The sequence below is a fragment of the Scyliorhinus torazame genome, chromosome 16, assembly GCF_047496885.1.
Source record: "Scyliorhinus torazame isolate Kashiwa2021f chromosome 16, sScyTor2.1, whole genome shotgun sequence".
Taxonomy (NCBI): Eukaryota; Metazoa; Chordata; class Chondrichthyes; order Carcharhiniformes; family Scyliorhinidae; genus Scyliorhinus; species Scyliorhinus torazame.
The window spans coordinates 56,502,721-56,516,670 of NC_092722.1; the positions used below are offsets into that span (position 1 = coordinate 56,502,721).

The 13,950-nt window shown below is 44.4% G+C and overlaps 1 protein-coding gene and 1 long non-coding RNA gene across 6 annotated transcripts in view; one reads left to right on the forward strand and one right to left on the reverse strand.

The window, feature by feature from the left end:
• Positions 1 to 13,950, forward strand: part of LOC140392826 (centrosomal protein of 104 kDa-like) — a 493,850-nt gene that overhangs the window by 408,476 nt on the left and 71,424 nt on the right. For all 5 annotated transcript variants that reach the window (XR_011935433.1, XM_072478500.1, XM_072478503.1 and 2 more), the window contains one exon: positions 7,697 to 7,805. Coding sequence is in view for 4 of the 5 variants with exons in the window: in XM_072478500.1 (XP_072334601.1) it covers positions 7,697 to 7,805 (109 nt within the window). In the remaining variant the exon portion in view is untranslated. The remainder of the gene's footprint in view (positions 1 to 7,696; positions 7,806 to 13,950) is intronic.
• The window catches only part of LOC140392830 (uncharacterized), a 137,205-nt gene continuing 128,842 nt past the window's right edge, over positions 5,588 to 13,950 (reverse strand). Inside the window, exons 3-4 of the long non-coding RNA XR_011935434.1 lie at positions 6,628 to 6,714; positions 5,588 to 5,914 (exon numbers count right to left, since the gene is read on the reverse strand). This is a non-coding gene — a long non-coding RNA (uncharacterized lncRNA). The remainder of the gene's footprint in view (positions 5,915 to 6,627; positions 6,715 to 13,950) is intronic.

Genomic DNA, 13,950 nt, shown 5'->3' on the forward strand with positions numbered 1-13,950 from the left:
CTTCATTAAATGTTTATTGAACAAAAAATAATGGACAGTATTTGCAATTATTGTACAAGATGAGAAAAGAACAGAGGAAGAACAGTATGATCCTAAGAAACCTTAAAACAAGCAAAAATACTAGAGGTAGAAGGAAACAAAAATAGGAAGCCAAGGATGCCTGCAGGAGGGCAACTGAGAGTAGCCTGTTCATAAAACAGTATTGAAATAGAATGAAAACAGGCATAATTTTACAGGGCAGCAGAAAGATTTTACAAGTATATTGATAGTAGAGGGAAGGTGAAATAAAGGTGGATCTTTAAGGATAAATTGGATAAATCTTTTACAGCTAATTTTTCATGCATCCATTTTCACAAAAAACAACAGAAGAAACAAAAATAACAAAACAATGATGCACAGCTGGCTTCCTTGGTCAAGGCAATAAAGGATTTAGCAGTAATCAGATATTAGCTATGGCACAGTGATAACACTTGTTTCTGAATTGCAAAATGGTGCGTTCAAGTCCTACCAGAGATTTGAGCACTGTTATGAAACTGGTGAGGAGGAGTCAAATGCCTTCCCTCTGCCCTCTCCTCATTTGACCACAACAAGTTTTATTTTGTTTTAAAAGGATATACTTGCCAATTCAATGAATGCTTAACTGTTTACACATTGTGATTAAAAAAAAAAAAAAAAAAAAAGAACCAATAGGATAGGTTTTCTTGAATTGAACAAAAGATGTTCCTTTGTTATAATACTTAAACCGATCTAAGTAAAATAATAAAACACGCACACTTTTGCACACCCACTCAAGTTATTCTCTCCCGTTTGCTCACATGGTCAAAAATAAAATTTACAGAATCGGGAAGGATATGTTGGTGAAAGTTTAAAGGAATTCACAAGCCCTATAGTTTGGTGACACAGCTGACTTCAGGCTGAATCTGATGATCTTGCTGCTTTTACTTGGTGGTCTTTCACTGTTGAGGTTTACAACTGAAGATAAATGTTCTATTTGTTCTTCTGGAGACACAACTGTGGAGTTGAGTTCTTTAAAAATCTCTTATGAGCATTGAAAGTCAAATAATAGCAGACTAGGCTTAAGCTTGCAAGTTGGGTAGCGAGAGAGATTGGATCTGTCATCCGTCATAGGATGCGTGTCATCTGTTCTCCTGTGAGTATATGTGCTTAAAACACAAAGGGTTGGTTTTTCAAGTGACCTCTCTCTCCAACTGACTAGTAGTTCAAACATGATCATCTATTCTAATTGGCAGGTCAGAGAATTCCCTCTCTTCGCCTGGGTCCCAATGTTCAAGTGGTTAGGTTTGATGGTTTGTCTCCACCCAGTTGAGTATTTGGATGTTGTGCTAATGGAATAGGGGAAATATCTTTTGCTCCCATTTCTCTGAGGTCATTGCCTTTGGGTCTTTGCAGAAATGTCATCTCCGGTTCATTGAGATTAGAATATGGAATGTTCAGTAATTCACATTAGATCGCCATCTTGGCTGAGTTCAAACCGCTTTAGTCTGATTTTTTAAAAAGATCTTAATTTTTTAAAAAAAGTTAAATTCATGTCTCCAGCTGTTTGATTAGAAATCATAATTTGGCATAAAATACAGCTTCATGACAGCACAAAACCCAGGCTCCAAATTGAACGTATCAAAAGTGCCAACTTCCAGTTAAGATCCTGAACCAGAACCCTGTCTGTTCTCAGTTGAATTTTGCATAGAACTTAGCACAGAAACTTAATTCAACTCGTAGCCTCTGCCAGTGATTGTGCTCCACACCAGCCTCTTCCTACCTTATCCATGTGAATTTACCAACATATTCTTCCCTCATCTGGCTTCCCCTTGAGTTGGTTTAATCATAGAATCACAGAAATTGCAGTGCAAAAGGAGGCCATTCAGCCCATCGCGTATGCACCGGCCCTTGGAACGAGCACCCCACCCAAGCCCACACTTCCAACCTACCCTCACAACCCAGTACCCCACCTAACCTTTTTTGGATACTCAGGGCATAGCCAATCCACCTAACCTGCACATCTTTGGACTGTGGAAGGAAACCAGAGCGCCCGGAGGAAACTCACGCAGACTCCGCATAGGCAGTGACCCAAGCCGGGAATCGAACCTGGGACCCTGGAGCTGTGAAGCAACTGCTACCGTGCTGCCCATTGCGAGTCCAATTATCCCATCACTGAGCAAATAAGTTGCTTCCTCATTGGGTTTATTAGTACTAGTATCTTACATTTATAGTTTTGAATTCACCCACAGGTGGAAACACTGTCCACATCTCCAATATCCCCTCATAACTTTAAAATACATATGTCTATCTGATAATCTATGTTTTCTCTTTTCAAGAGACAAGAACCATGCCTGTTCAATTTTCCTGATAGTTATAACCTTCTGAGTTCTGGTACTTGACTTTGCAAGTTTTTAGTAAGCAGAAACCAGAACTATTCGCAGCATACATTCTATCCACAGTTCTGTGCAAATCCAACATTACTTCTCTGCTTTTGAGTTTTCAATTCTATTCCTCTAGAAATTATCCTAACTCTACATTGCTTGTGTTGCTACCCTGTTGAAACTTCATTTTTCAAGGTATTGGTGGATTCCTTATTCTTCCGACCGGACGGAGTGTGCCATCTTGCACTTGCTGCCTGTATTGAATTTTGTTTGTCAAATACAGGTCCATTCTGCAAATTTGCTAATGGCACCTTGCCTTTTGTCTTGTCTGTTCTTCGATTTTAATTGCACCTGCTCCTTCTTCCGTTGACTTTTTTATTAATTCATGGGATTTGAGCATCACTGGCATTTATTGCCCATCTCCAGTTGTGCCTGTGAGGATGATGGTAAGCCACTGTCCTGTACCACTGCAGTTCATGCGGTGTAGGTGCACCCTCAGTGCTGCTGGGGAGGGAGTTTCAGAATTCTGTCCCAGTGATAGAGAAGGCATGCCGATATAGTTCCATGTCAGAGTAGTGTTTGATTGGAGCAGAACTTGGACGTAATATTGTTCCCATGCACTTGTTTTCCCAAGGCGATAGAGATCTTTGGAAGGTGCTGTTGAAGGAGTCGTGGCAAGTTCATATACTGCAACTGTTGGAAATTCATTAAATACCTACAGTGCGGGAGGAAGCCATTCAGCCCATCGAGTCTGCACTGACCCGCCGAAAGACCACCCTACCCAGTCCCACTCCCCCAATTGCATTTTACCAATTGAAATTCTCTGAGTGACCAGATCCTACCATTATTTTTTATCAAATAGTAATTGATGTGACAAAAAAAAAAATTGGAAATGTAGGCATAAGGAATTTACAATGGGAAAACTGTACTTTCTAAGCAGGCAACATGTGTTCAATGTAAGTTTTTACTTTTACATGTAGTTAAATTGGAAATGCTGTTTAAACACCAGAAACAATATAGCATTTCACTCCTGTTTTGTTGATTAACCATTTGAAACATGCAGAATACTTTTTGGGGGTGCGGGGGAATACTTTTTCTGAGTAAAGTATGTAACGTCTAAAATAAGTTTCAAAACTCAATTATGTATTTCATAGCTTTTTAAAATCTTTATCTGTTACAACTTCCATTGAAGTCTTTTTACTTGGAGCAATCAGCATCTCCCAAAAGACTGACGTCATCTATTATTGTCAAAATAGATGACTCTTGACGGTAAATCTGCAGTTTAAAGATGTGAACTTTGCACAGTTTCCCAAGACGGGTTCCTGACGGACTTCTACAAAAATTTGCAACAGCACTGGCCCTGCACCTGCAGATGTTCACAATTAGCTAGCACAAGGCACCCTGCCTCCAATGCTAACACAAGCCACCATATCGCTGATACCCAAAAAGGACAAAGACCCAACGGAATGCGAATCGTAACGACCTATTTCACTGCTGAATGTGGACAAGAAAATATTCACAAAATCTTGGATAAGCGGATGGAGAATTGCATACCTGAGGTGGTCGCAGTGGATCAGACGGGCTTTAAGGGTAAACAGCGAACATCATGCGATTGCTGGACGTGATAATGACCCCATCCGGGGAGAGAACACCAAAGGTGATCGTCTCCCTGGATGCAGACAAAGCCTTAAACAGAGTCGAGTGCAAGTTCCTCATTGAGCACAGAGTCTCACTCTGTGTGGATGACCTGCTCCTCTACATCGCATAACTGACTTAAACTTTTGCGCATAAGACAGACTAGCGACCCTAGAGGAACTGTCGGAGAGCCTCCAGCTACCTAGTGGAAATGAACTCCGACTTCTACAGGTTAAGAACATTCTCCACAAGGAGATGATAGTATACCCACAGGACCCGGGACACACCATGTTAGAGGGGCTACTGGACGCAGGCAAACTGCGAGGACCTATGCGGACGGTTATTAGGACATGCTCTCCACTGGATGGAAAAATGGGAGGAAGAACGAGGACGGAAATAGGGTGGGGACTCTGGAGTGAAGCACTGAATAGGGCCAACTTCACCTCCTCACGCTCAAGGCTATGCCTCACACAGCTGAAAGTGGTGCACCGAGCGCACTTGACAAGACCCAAATGAGCAGGTTCTTCCCAGAGGTGAAGGACAAAGGCGAACGGTGCCTGGGAGGCCTGGCCAACTGCGTTCATATGTTCTGGCATGCCCCAGACTTGTCGGGTTTTGGACAGCGTACTTTGAGGCAATGTCCAAGATTGTGGAGGTGAGGGTGGAGCCGTGCCCAAGAGTGGCAGCCTTCAAAATATCAGACCAGCCAGAACTATTCATGGGGAAGAGGGCCAACACCCTTGTCTTTGCTTCCCTAATCGCCCACTGTAGATTCCTTCTCGGCTGGCAATCAACAGCACCACCCACGGCTGCAGACTGTCTGGCAGACCTGTCGGAATTTCTCCACCTAGAGAAGATCGAATTCGCTATCTGAGGGTCAGAGCATGGCTTCCAAAAGTCGTGGAAGCCATCCACCAACTTGGTCGATGCCAATAGAGCGGGGGATAGGGCGCACACAGAAGCATCCAAAACTACAGGGAAGGGAGGGGGGAGCCAGAGAGAGGGGAGGAAGGCCGGGTAACAGTCAAAACTGTTTGGTGATGAGTGTGGGTTGATACCAAGGGAAATGTCTTGTATATTGTACCCGATGCACATACCCTTGTTGAATTTACAGTGTATAAAATGTAAAACTTCAGTAAAAACGTTTTTTAAAAGAAAGGATATGGAACGTTTGCCTTTATTAATCAAGGTTCAGAATACAAGAGCAGGAATGGCATGCTGGAACTGTATAAAACTCTGGTTAGGCCACAACTGGAGTACTGCATTCAGTTCTGGTCACCACATTATAGGAAGGATGTGATTGCATTGGAGAGGGTGTCGAGGAGATTTACCAGGATGCTGCCTGAGCTGGAGAGTCAGCCTTGAGGAGTGATTGGATAGGCTGGAGCTATTTTCCTTGGAGCGATGAAGGTTGAGAAGGGAGCTGATAGAGGTGTATAAGATTGAGGGGCATGAATAGAGTGGATAGAAATACATTTTTTCCCATCAGTAGAGAAATCAAAAACAAGGGTATAGATTTAAATTCAGAGGTAGATGGGTTAGTTGCCCACTTAAGGGCATTCGTTAATATCTAGTTGCTTGGCTATATTTTGTAAGAAAAGGCACTGATGGGATGCTTGGCTGATCAAAAACCAGGGTATAGATTTAAATTAAAAGGTAGAAGGTGAAGGGGGGAGTTGAGGAGAAATCTTCTCACCCAGGGGGGGGTGGGGACACTCTGGAACTCACTGCCTGAAACTCTTGTAACATTTGAGAAGTATTTAGCCATTCACTTGCGCTGCCAACCTTCAAGGCTATGGATTGAGTGGTTGAAAATGGAATTTGTGTAGTCCGATATTTGTTGACTGGTGTGGACGCGATGGACTGAATGGCCTCCTTCTGTGCTGTAAGCGTCAATGAATCTATGAAAAGGAAATAAAAAAGCAGACAAGCCAACTAGCTTGCTGAAAATACACTTCTAGGAATCCATCAACAAACAAATTTGAAATTTCCACACCAATGCTGCCAGATCCAGTGCATCCTTAACCTTCCCCCAGTGCTCTCGGGGCTACATCCTCTCTTACCTCTACATAGGCACAAGAATCCACTAGTGACCCAAATTCCTGTTCCCCTTGACCTCTGGAACCTTGTCCACAGTTCTGCTACGTACTTCGTTTCCTCTCCACAATGATCTGTGACCAAAATGTCCCCAACCCACACTGCAAAATCACAGAATCCTATCACAGTACTGCAAACCTTCAGAATCCTCAACCCAATGCTGTCAGAGCCTCGTGTAACCAAAATTAAAGATCTTGCCTGATGCATCTAAATGCTGCTCCCATACCCACACATTCCCACTTTCTAACACAAATGTGATAAATCTTCCAATCTTGTTTTGCATTCCCAACTTTAAACCTGGGCAAAGAATGAAAGTTAAATATCTTTTTCAAATAATTCTTGTTTACAAGCTTCACAGAATAATGAATTGTGTCAGCGAGCACGATGCCCAAAGCACTAGATCAAAATACTGGAGTGGCACATCATACAAATTAAATGGTAGCATTCAGCCATTATTAATGAGTGATCTTGATGTCTCTAAGATATCATTGTCTTTATTTATATTAAACAGCCTCACCTCCTATACATCTTGGAATGCTGTTAGGGATCTGCATTTGCACTGCACGGATTCTCCCCAGGTGCTTTGTCTATTTTAATTTCCTGCCTGTGAAGATTTTGGCAAAAACAAAATGTGAAAGAAGAACGCAGCAAACTAACATGATCAGGATGCAGCAAACTGAATAATAAACATTCATTTCCTTAAAGTACTTGCACTGTTCACGTAATTGGTTCTGCAAGCGTGGATAGCAACAACATTTTTGGATTGTTAGGGTGATGGTCGGTCTTGGCCAGGTATTGTGCAGAAAAGGAATTGACTTTGCTTAGATACTACATGTAAATCAGGTCTGTACAAAGTGTCATTCTTTTTTTTAAAAAGACATGCTATCAAAGCTTTTTGTCTTGGACTCATCAGAACCGATTTGGCAAGAATGCCAATTTTAACGGGAACAGCAGTTTTTCTACTGAATGAGGAGAGAGTGCTGATTGGTTCGCAAGTAGACTCTAGTAGAGGTGTTGCCATGGAAAATGCACCGAGAAAATGTTAGCTGTCAAGCTTTTAAAGGCCCTGTCCTTTGCAGGTAGAAAAGCATGCCCATGTGTTGTCCTTTTTCCAACTCTACAGAAGCTTGAGGGACAGTCATTCTACATGGCAAAGTTTTGGACAATCTGTTTACCTGCCTGGTTTGAATTTAAACAAAATTGTTGCTTCCTTTGCAATTGGTATTCTTGTAACTCTGTCCTGATGCGCGCAAGATGAAAAGCTTTGACAGATTGCCTCTTTTTTCAGCGATACTCTGTTCTGTACCACCAAACCAATATTTCTAATTTATTCCTTTTTGAACCAAGTTTGCCCGTTGGACTTTGGGTTCACCTTCTTTCAACTGTCATAGCTTAGTACTGGGGCCCTCAAGTTAAATTCTTAGTGCATCGTCCTTCAACTGCATCTTCAGGCAAGTAATCTGTTCCGAGTGTCTGTCAATCTAAATGTTAGAAAATCCAAAAATCAGCCTGTAATAATTTAAATGGTAAAGTAATGGCTCTCTAACTTACGGAATTAATTTGTGATATCTGATTTCCCCTTTCAGTTTATGTATATTCTGTGGGGAAAGGGATGAAATGTTTACCGATGAAGGCTTAGACATCCACTACTGGAAACACTGTCCAATGTTGAGACGTTGTGAGCATTGCAAACAGGTATGTAGAATTCTTTGACAATATTCTTTTTTTCTATCCAGACATATCTGGCAGAACCTGCAGATCAATAGTGCTTGTTGTAGAGATTTTAAAGAATATACTTCAGTTCAACAAACAGACCACTTATTGGTGAACAGGCCATTGAATGCATTTTTGTTGGTTTTATGTGATCAATATTTAATTTCCTACTTCTCTCGAGCACTGAAATCCACTTTGGCTTGGTTTTTAAAGTCTTTCAATGAGTTTGTATAAAAAGTGTGTAGTTTTGTGCGAGTCTTGGTCGACAGAAGTAATATACAAATGTTGTCCTTCAGGATTCTAGCTAATTCTCAATGTCCTGTGTACACCAGCGACCTCAGATCTAGTCCATCTAAGACAACAGGTCTTCAATAAGTGGAATTTGGTCTACAGACTTCATATCAAATTCTGTTAGATGTTCATTCTTTACTATTTTGCAGAGATTTATGTCTTGCATCAGTCATGAGGTGTGGATGTTGTAGTTGGAGTCTTGGCTGGAGAGTGAAATCCTAATCTATGCAGTGTTCCTTTTGCAAACCAAGCTACATGTTATATAGATGAGTCTTGTTCTAGAACTAGGGGCGTCATTCTCCGACCCCCCAGCGGGTCGGAGAATGGCCATTGGCCGCCGGGAATCCCGCCCCCGCCGAAGTCTCCGGTACCGGAGATTGGGCGGGAATCGGGCTGCGCCGGTTGGTGGGATTCTCCGGCCCGGATGGGCCGAAGTCCTGCCCAGAAATTGCCTGTCCCGCCGGCGTAAATCAAAGCTGGTATTTACCGGCGGCGTGGGCGGGCGCCGGGGTCCTGGGGGGGGCGCGGGGCGATCTGACCCCGGGGGGTGCCCCCACGGTGGCCTGGCCCGCGATCGGGGCCCACCGATCCGCGGGCGGGCCTGTGCCGTGGGGGCACTCTTTCCCTTCCGCCTCCACCATGGCGGAGGCGGAAGAGACTCTCCCCACTGCGCATGCGCGGGAAACTGTCGGCGGCCGCTGACACTCCCGCACCGCATTTCCGCGCCAGCCGACGGGGCACCAAATGCCATTTCCGCCAGCTGGCGGGGCACCAAACGCCATTTCCGCCAGCTGGCGGGGCAACAAACGCCATCTCCACCAGCTGGCGGGGCAACAAACGCCATTTCCGCCAGCTGGCGGGGCGGAAATCCCTCCGGCGCCGGCCTAGCCCCTCAATGTTGGGGCTCGGCCCCCAAAGATGCGGAGCATTCCGCACCTTTGGGCCGGCACGATGCCCGTCTGATTGGCGCCAGTCGGCGGACAGCGTGCTGTTGGGGGAGAATTTCGCCCTAGACTTCTGCTATTCTGAAAGATTTCTTTGTAGGAAAGCCCATGTTTTTTCAACAATAGTATATTTAAGATTACTGTGGGTACCATTCCTGGTGTAGTGGGCAAATGCAGTGCTGCAGTACTGAGTGATTCAATTCATAAAGCTCCAAGGTTTCAACCAGGAACTATCATCAGTTAATCTAAGTTGGGGCTACAACTAGCCTCAGTGCCTAAAGCTATAGCAAAGGGCTGTTTAATCCAGAATTTTTCTCACTTTTGGGATGGTCTCAAACGGAGGAAATTCAGCGAAGATTCAGTTACTGATCACTAAGTGACCCTTTTCGAAGGTGCGCACATGTAAAAATTAGACAAGACCAGGACTAGATTTGGCTAATGTCCTTCATCAGTACCTCCCTGTAAACCCATGGGGAGAATCCATATGGCTCTGTTGCACCCCAATAGCCTATAACCCCATGATCTGAAAATTAATAACATCCTGCCGAGTGGGCTACCAGTAAAAAGAGATAGTTGGAGTATAGAATGAACAAAATACATCTGGGGGAAAGAGGGACTCTATAGCAGTCAATATATTATTAGACTTGTGGCAAATAGTATGAATTGAAATGCACGTTTATATCGTGATTTTATTCACATTGAACACATAGGGGCAGCACGGTAGCACAGTGGTTAGCATAGTTGCTTCACAGCTCCAGGGTCCCAGGTTCAATTACCGGCTTGGGCCACTGTCTGTGCAGTCAGCAGATTTTCCCTGTATCTGCATGGGTTTCCTCCGGGTGCTCCGTTTTCCTCCCACAGTCCAAAGATGTGCAGGTTAGGTGGATTGGCCACGCTAAATTGCTCTTCGTGTCCAAGAAGGTTAGGTGGGGTTGCGGGGATAGGGTTGAGGTGTGGGGTGTTCTTTCCAAGGGTCCAAGGCAGACTCGATGGGCCGAATGGACTCCTGCACTGTAAATTCTATGTCTAAGTCTGATCTCTGCTCCTTTTTCAATAAGGAGTATGACATTCCAGCAACGTAGAGTTAATGACGATAATAGGGTCCCAAAAGAACAGACTGAACGGTAGTAGATGTCTGCAATATGATTCGGTTAGCTCAAAATATGAAGTTTGTAAGTTTTGGTTTTGTTCACAGGAATAAAGTGTTCCTATTCCTATTTTTTCTAAAAAGCCGCAAAATGATTCCATACATGGTGAAAAGGTTATCAGTTTCGCTTTTTCTAATTCTCCAAAACCAATTTTTGTTATAGTTGAATTAAAATTAAAATTTGGCTGCTGGGAAACTTTAAACTTCAGTTCTATTGATTGGCATCGGGGTTGTGGAGAGGGTGGAGGCGTGGGCTTAGGTGGGGTGCTCTTTCCAAAGGCCGGTCCAGACTCGATGGGCCGAATGGCCTCCTGCACTGTAAATTCTATGATTCTATAAGATTGAGGCGTGAGGTCATGCATTTTGGTCAGAAAAATGGGAATGCAACTTATCTAAATAGGGAGAGATTTCAGGGTAGTAATAATCTTTATTGTCGCAAGTAGGCATACATTAACACTGCAATGAAGTTACTGTGAAAAGCCCCTAGTCGCCACATTCCGGTGCCTGTTTGGGTACACAGAGGGGAATTCAGAATATCCAATTCACCTGACAGCATGTCTTTCGGCACTTGTGGGAGGAAACCCATGCCGACACAGGGAGAACGTGCAGACTCCGCCAAGCCGGGAATCGAACCTGGAACCCTGGAGCTGTGAAGCAACAGTGCTACCCACTGTGCTGCCCACGTGCTCAGTTGCAGAGGGACCTGGGAGTCCTTGTTCATTAGTCACAGAAAACTAGCATGCAGATGCAGCAGATAAAGAATACAAATGGAATGTTGGCGTTTATAGCTAAAGGAATAGAGTATAAAGGTAAGGAAGTGTTGTTGCAACTGTACAAGGCATTGGTGAGATCACACCTGGAGTATTGTACACCGTTTTGGCCCTCTTATTTGAGGAAAGATGTGTCGTGGCATTGGAGGCAGATCAGAGGTGGTTCACCAGGTTGATTCGAGAGATATGGGGTTTGTCATATAAAGAGAGATTGAACAGTTAAGGAGGAGCGTAACAGACATTGAAAGCTGCCCTCGTACGAACGGGATATGGCGCTCGACTGATCGATCGACAGTTCCAACGCGCCACAGCAAAAAAACGCACCAACCTCCTCAGAAGACAAACATGGGACACAACCGACAGAATACCCTTCGTCGTCCAGTACTTTCCCGGAGCGGAGAAACTACGTCATCTTCTTCACAGCCTTCAACACGTCATTGATGACGATGAACATCTTGCCACGGTCATCCCCACACCCCCACGACTTGCCTTCAAACAACCGCGCAACCTCAAACAAGCCATTGTTTGCAGCAAACTAACCAGCCTTCAGAACAGTGCCCACGACACCACACAACCCTGCCATGACAATCTCTGCAAGACGTGCCAGATCATCGACATGGATACCACCATTACACGTGAGAACACCACCCACCAGGTACGCGGTACATACTCGTGCGACTCGGCCAACGTTGTCTACCTCATAAGCTGCAGGAAAGGATGTCCTGAAGCGAGACTATGCAGACCCTGCGAAAACGAATGAACGGACATCGCGCGACAATCACCAGGCAGGAATGTTCTCTTCCAGTCGGGGAACACTTCAGCAGTCAAGGGCATTCAGCCTCTGATCTCCGGGTAAGCGTTCTCCAAGGCGGCCTTCAGGACGCGCGACAACACAGAATCGCCGAGCAGAAACTTATAGCCAAGTTCCGCACACGAGTGCGGCCTCAACCGGGACCTGGGATTCATGTCGCATTACATTCATCCCCCACCATCTGGCCTGCAAAATCCTACCAACTGTCCTGGCTTGAGACAATTCACACCTCTTTAACCTGGGGTTACCCCATCTCTGGATCTGTAAAGATTTAATCACCTGCTAATGCTCGCATTCCTAGCATTGTTTGGCATCTTTGAATTTGCCTATCTATGTGTTTCTGGAACAGACCTCTTCATTCACCTGAGGAAGGAGCAGTGCTCCGAAAGCTAGTGACATCGAAACAAACCTGTTGGACTTTAACCTGGTGTCGTAAGACTTCTTACTGTGCTCACCCCAGTCCAACGCAGGCATCTCCACATCATGGCTATACTCTAGGGTTGAGAAGAATCTGGGGAGATCAAATTGAGGTATGCAGGATGATAAAAGGTATGGATAAAGTAGATGTGGAGCACTAGGCTGCCTCTTGTGGGGCATTCTATAAAACGAGATTCCATAGTCTTGGGATGAGAGGTAGCAAATTTAAAACTGTTGAGGAGAAACTACTTCTCCCAAAGGGTTGTAAATGTGTGGAATTCATAACCCCAGAGTGCAGTGGATACTGGGACAGTGAGTAAATTTAAAGGCGGTGTTAGACAGATTTTAATTGGTAATGGGTTGAAGGGTTGTGGAGCACGGGCAGGGCGGTGGCATTAAGGCCGGGATGCGATCAGACATGATCGAATGGCGGAGTAGACTCTATGAGCCAAATGGCATCTTATGGATTTAAGATGACTAAGTTTTCCCGTTTTTTTTTTTTTTTTTAGAGATTTCCTACTACTTCAGTTCTGATCTATTATATTTTGAGCCAGTCATTAGTTGTAATAGAAAAAGTGTGAACCAAGACCCACATCCACATAATAGGACTTAAATAAAATTTATTGGCTCCATTCCCAAGGACATTGGCATTGTACTATCATCCCCTACAACATTGCCTATTATGCTTCCAGCCTTTTAATGAAGGGGAGGATTGAGTAAAGTTTACAGCTTCCATTCTCCTGCACCAGTCAAAATCTCCACTGTAGTGTATCACCGTTCCATATTGTTGAAGCCCTTCCCAATTAGTGTGGCATCTCAGAACTATCCACCTGCCCCAACCAGATCACAGGACACCCATTCCTTTCCTCCTTTCAAGCGTCTATTAACACCAGAATTTACCTTGTGCTACATTCAGATCTCAAAATTGCTTCCATAGTATTTCATTCCAGTACTTCCAAAACTTACTCCTTTGATTACGTCAATAACCCGCTCCCACCACTACTTCCAAGTTTTTGTTGCCTCCCAGGCCACTCTCTCAATACAACTATCTTCAGTACCTCTATTGCAGGACTTCAGGTGGCATTATGATGGGGACGACGTGCATGAGGTAGCTCCAGCTAGAGTACTGCACTTTTTGCCCCTTTCTCTTAGTTTCAAGGGGTATTTTCTTTTGAAAACCTGTATAATTAATGGGATAAGAATCCTGTATAGGTGAAATGCCCAGAAAATTCAGGGGGGGGAAGGTAGATAGTAGAAGTTTATTGATGGAATCGGAGGTGCCTCAACTCATCAGATAAAATGGCGGAGGCAGCCTCTGGGGCTCAGGCCACTTCACTAACGACAGAGGTGCTTTCGAGTATCTTGACGAACAAATTTGATGAACACTGACGGGTTGCGTTAGAGGATCTCCAGAAATCGGTGGAGGAGGCCTTGGTCCCCATCCAAGTGGCTCTGGAGAAGCCGTGAAAGCCCACGGAGCCGCAATAAAAGACATGCATAGAAAATAGAAGTAGGAGGAAAGCTATTCGGACCTTCGAACCTGCTCCACCATTCATTATGATCATTGCTGATCATCAAGTTCAATACCTTGATCTTGCCTTTTCCCCATACCTCTTGATCCCTTTGGTCCCAAGAGCTATATCTAATTCCGTCTTGAAATTACACAACAGTTTGGCCTCAACTACTTTCTGTGGTAGTGAATTCCACAGATTCACCACTCTCTGGGTGAAGAAACCTCTCCTCACCT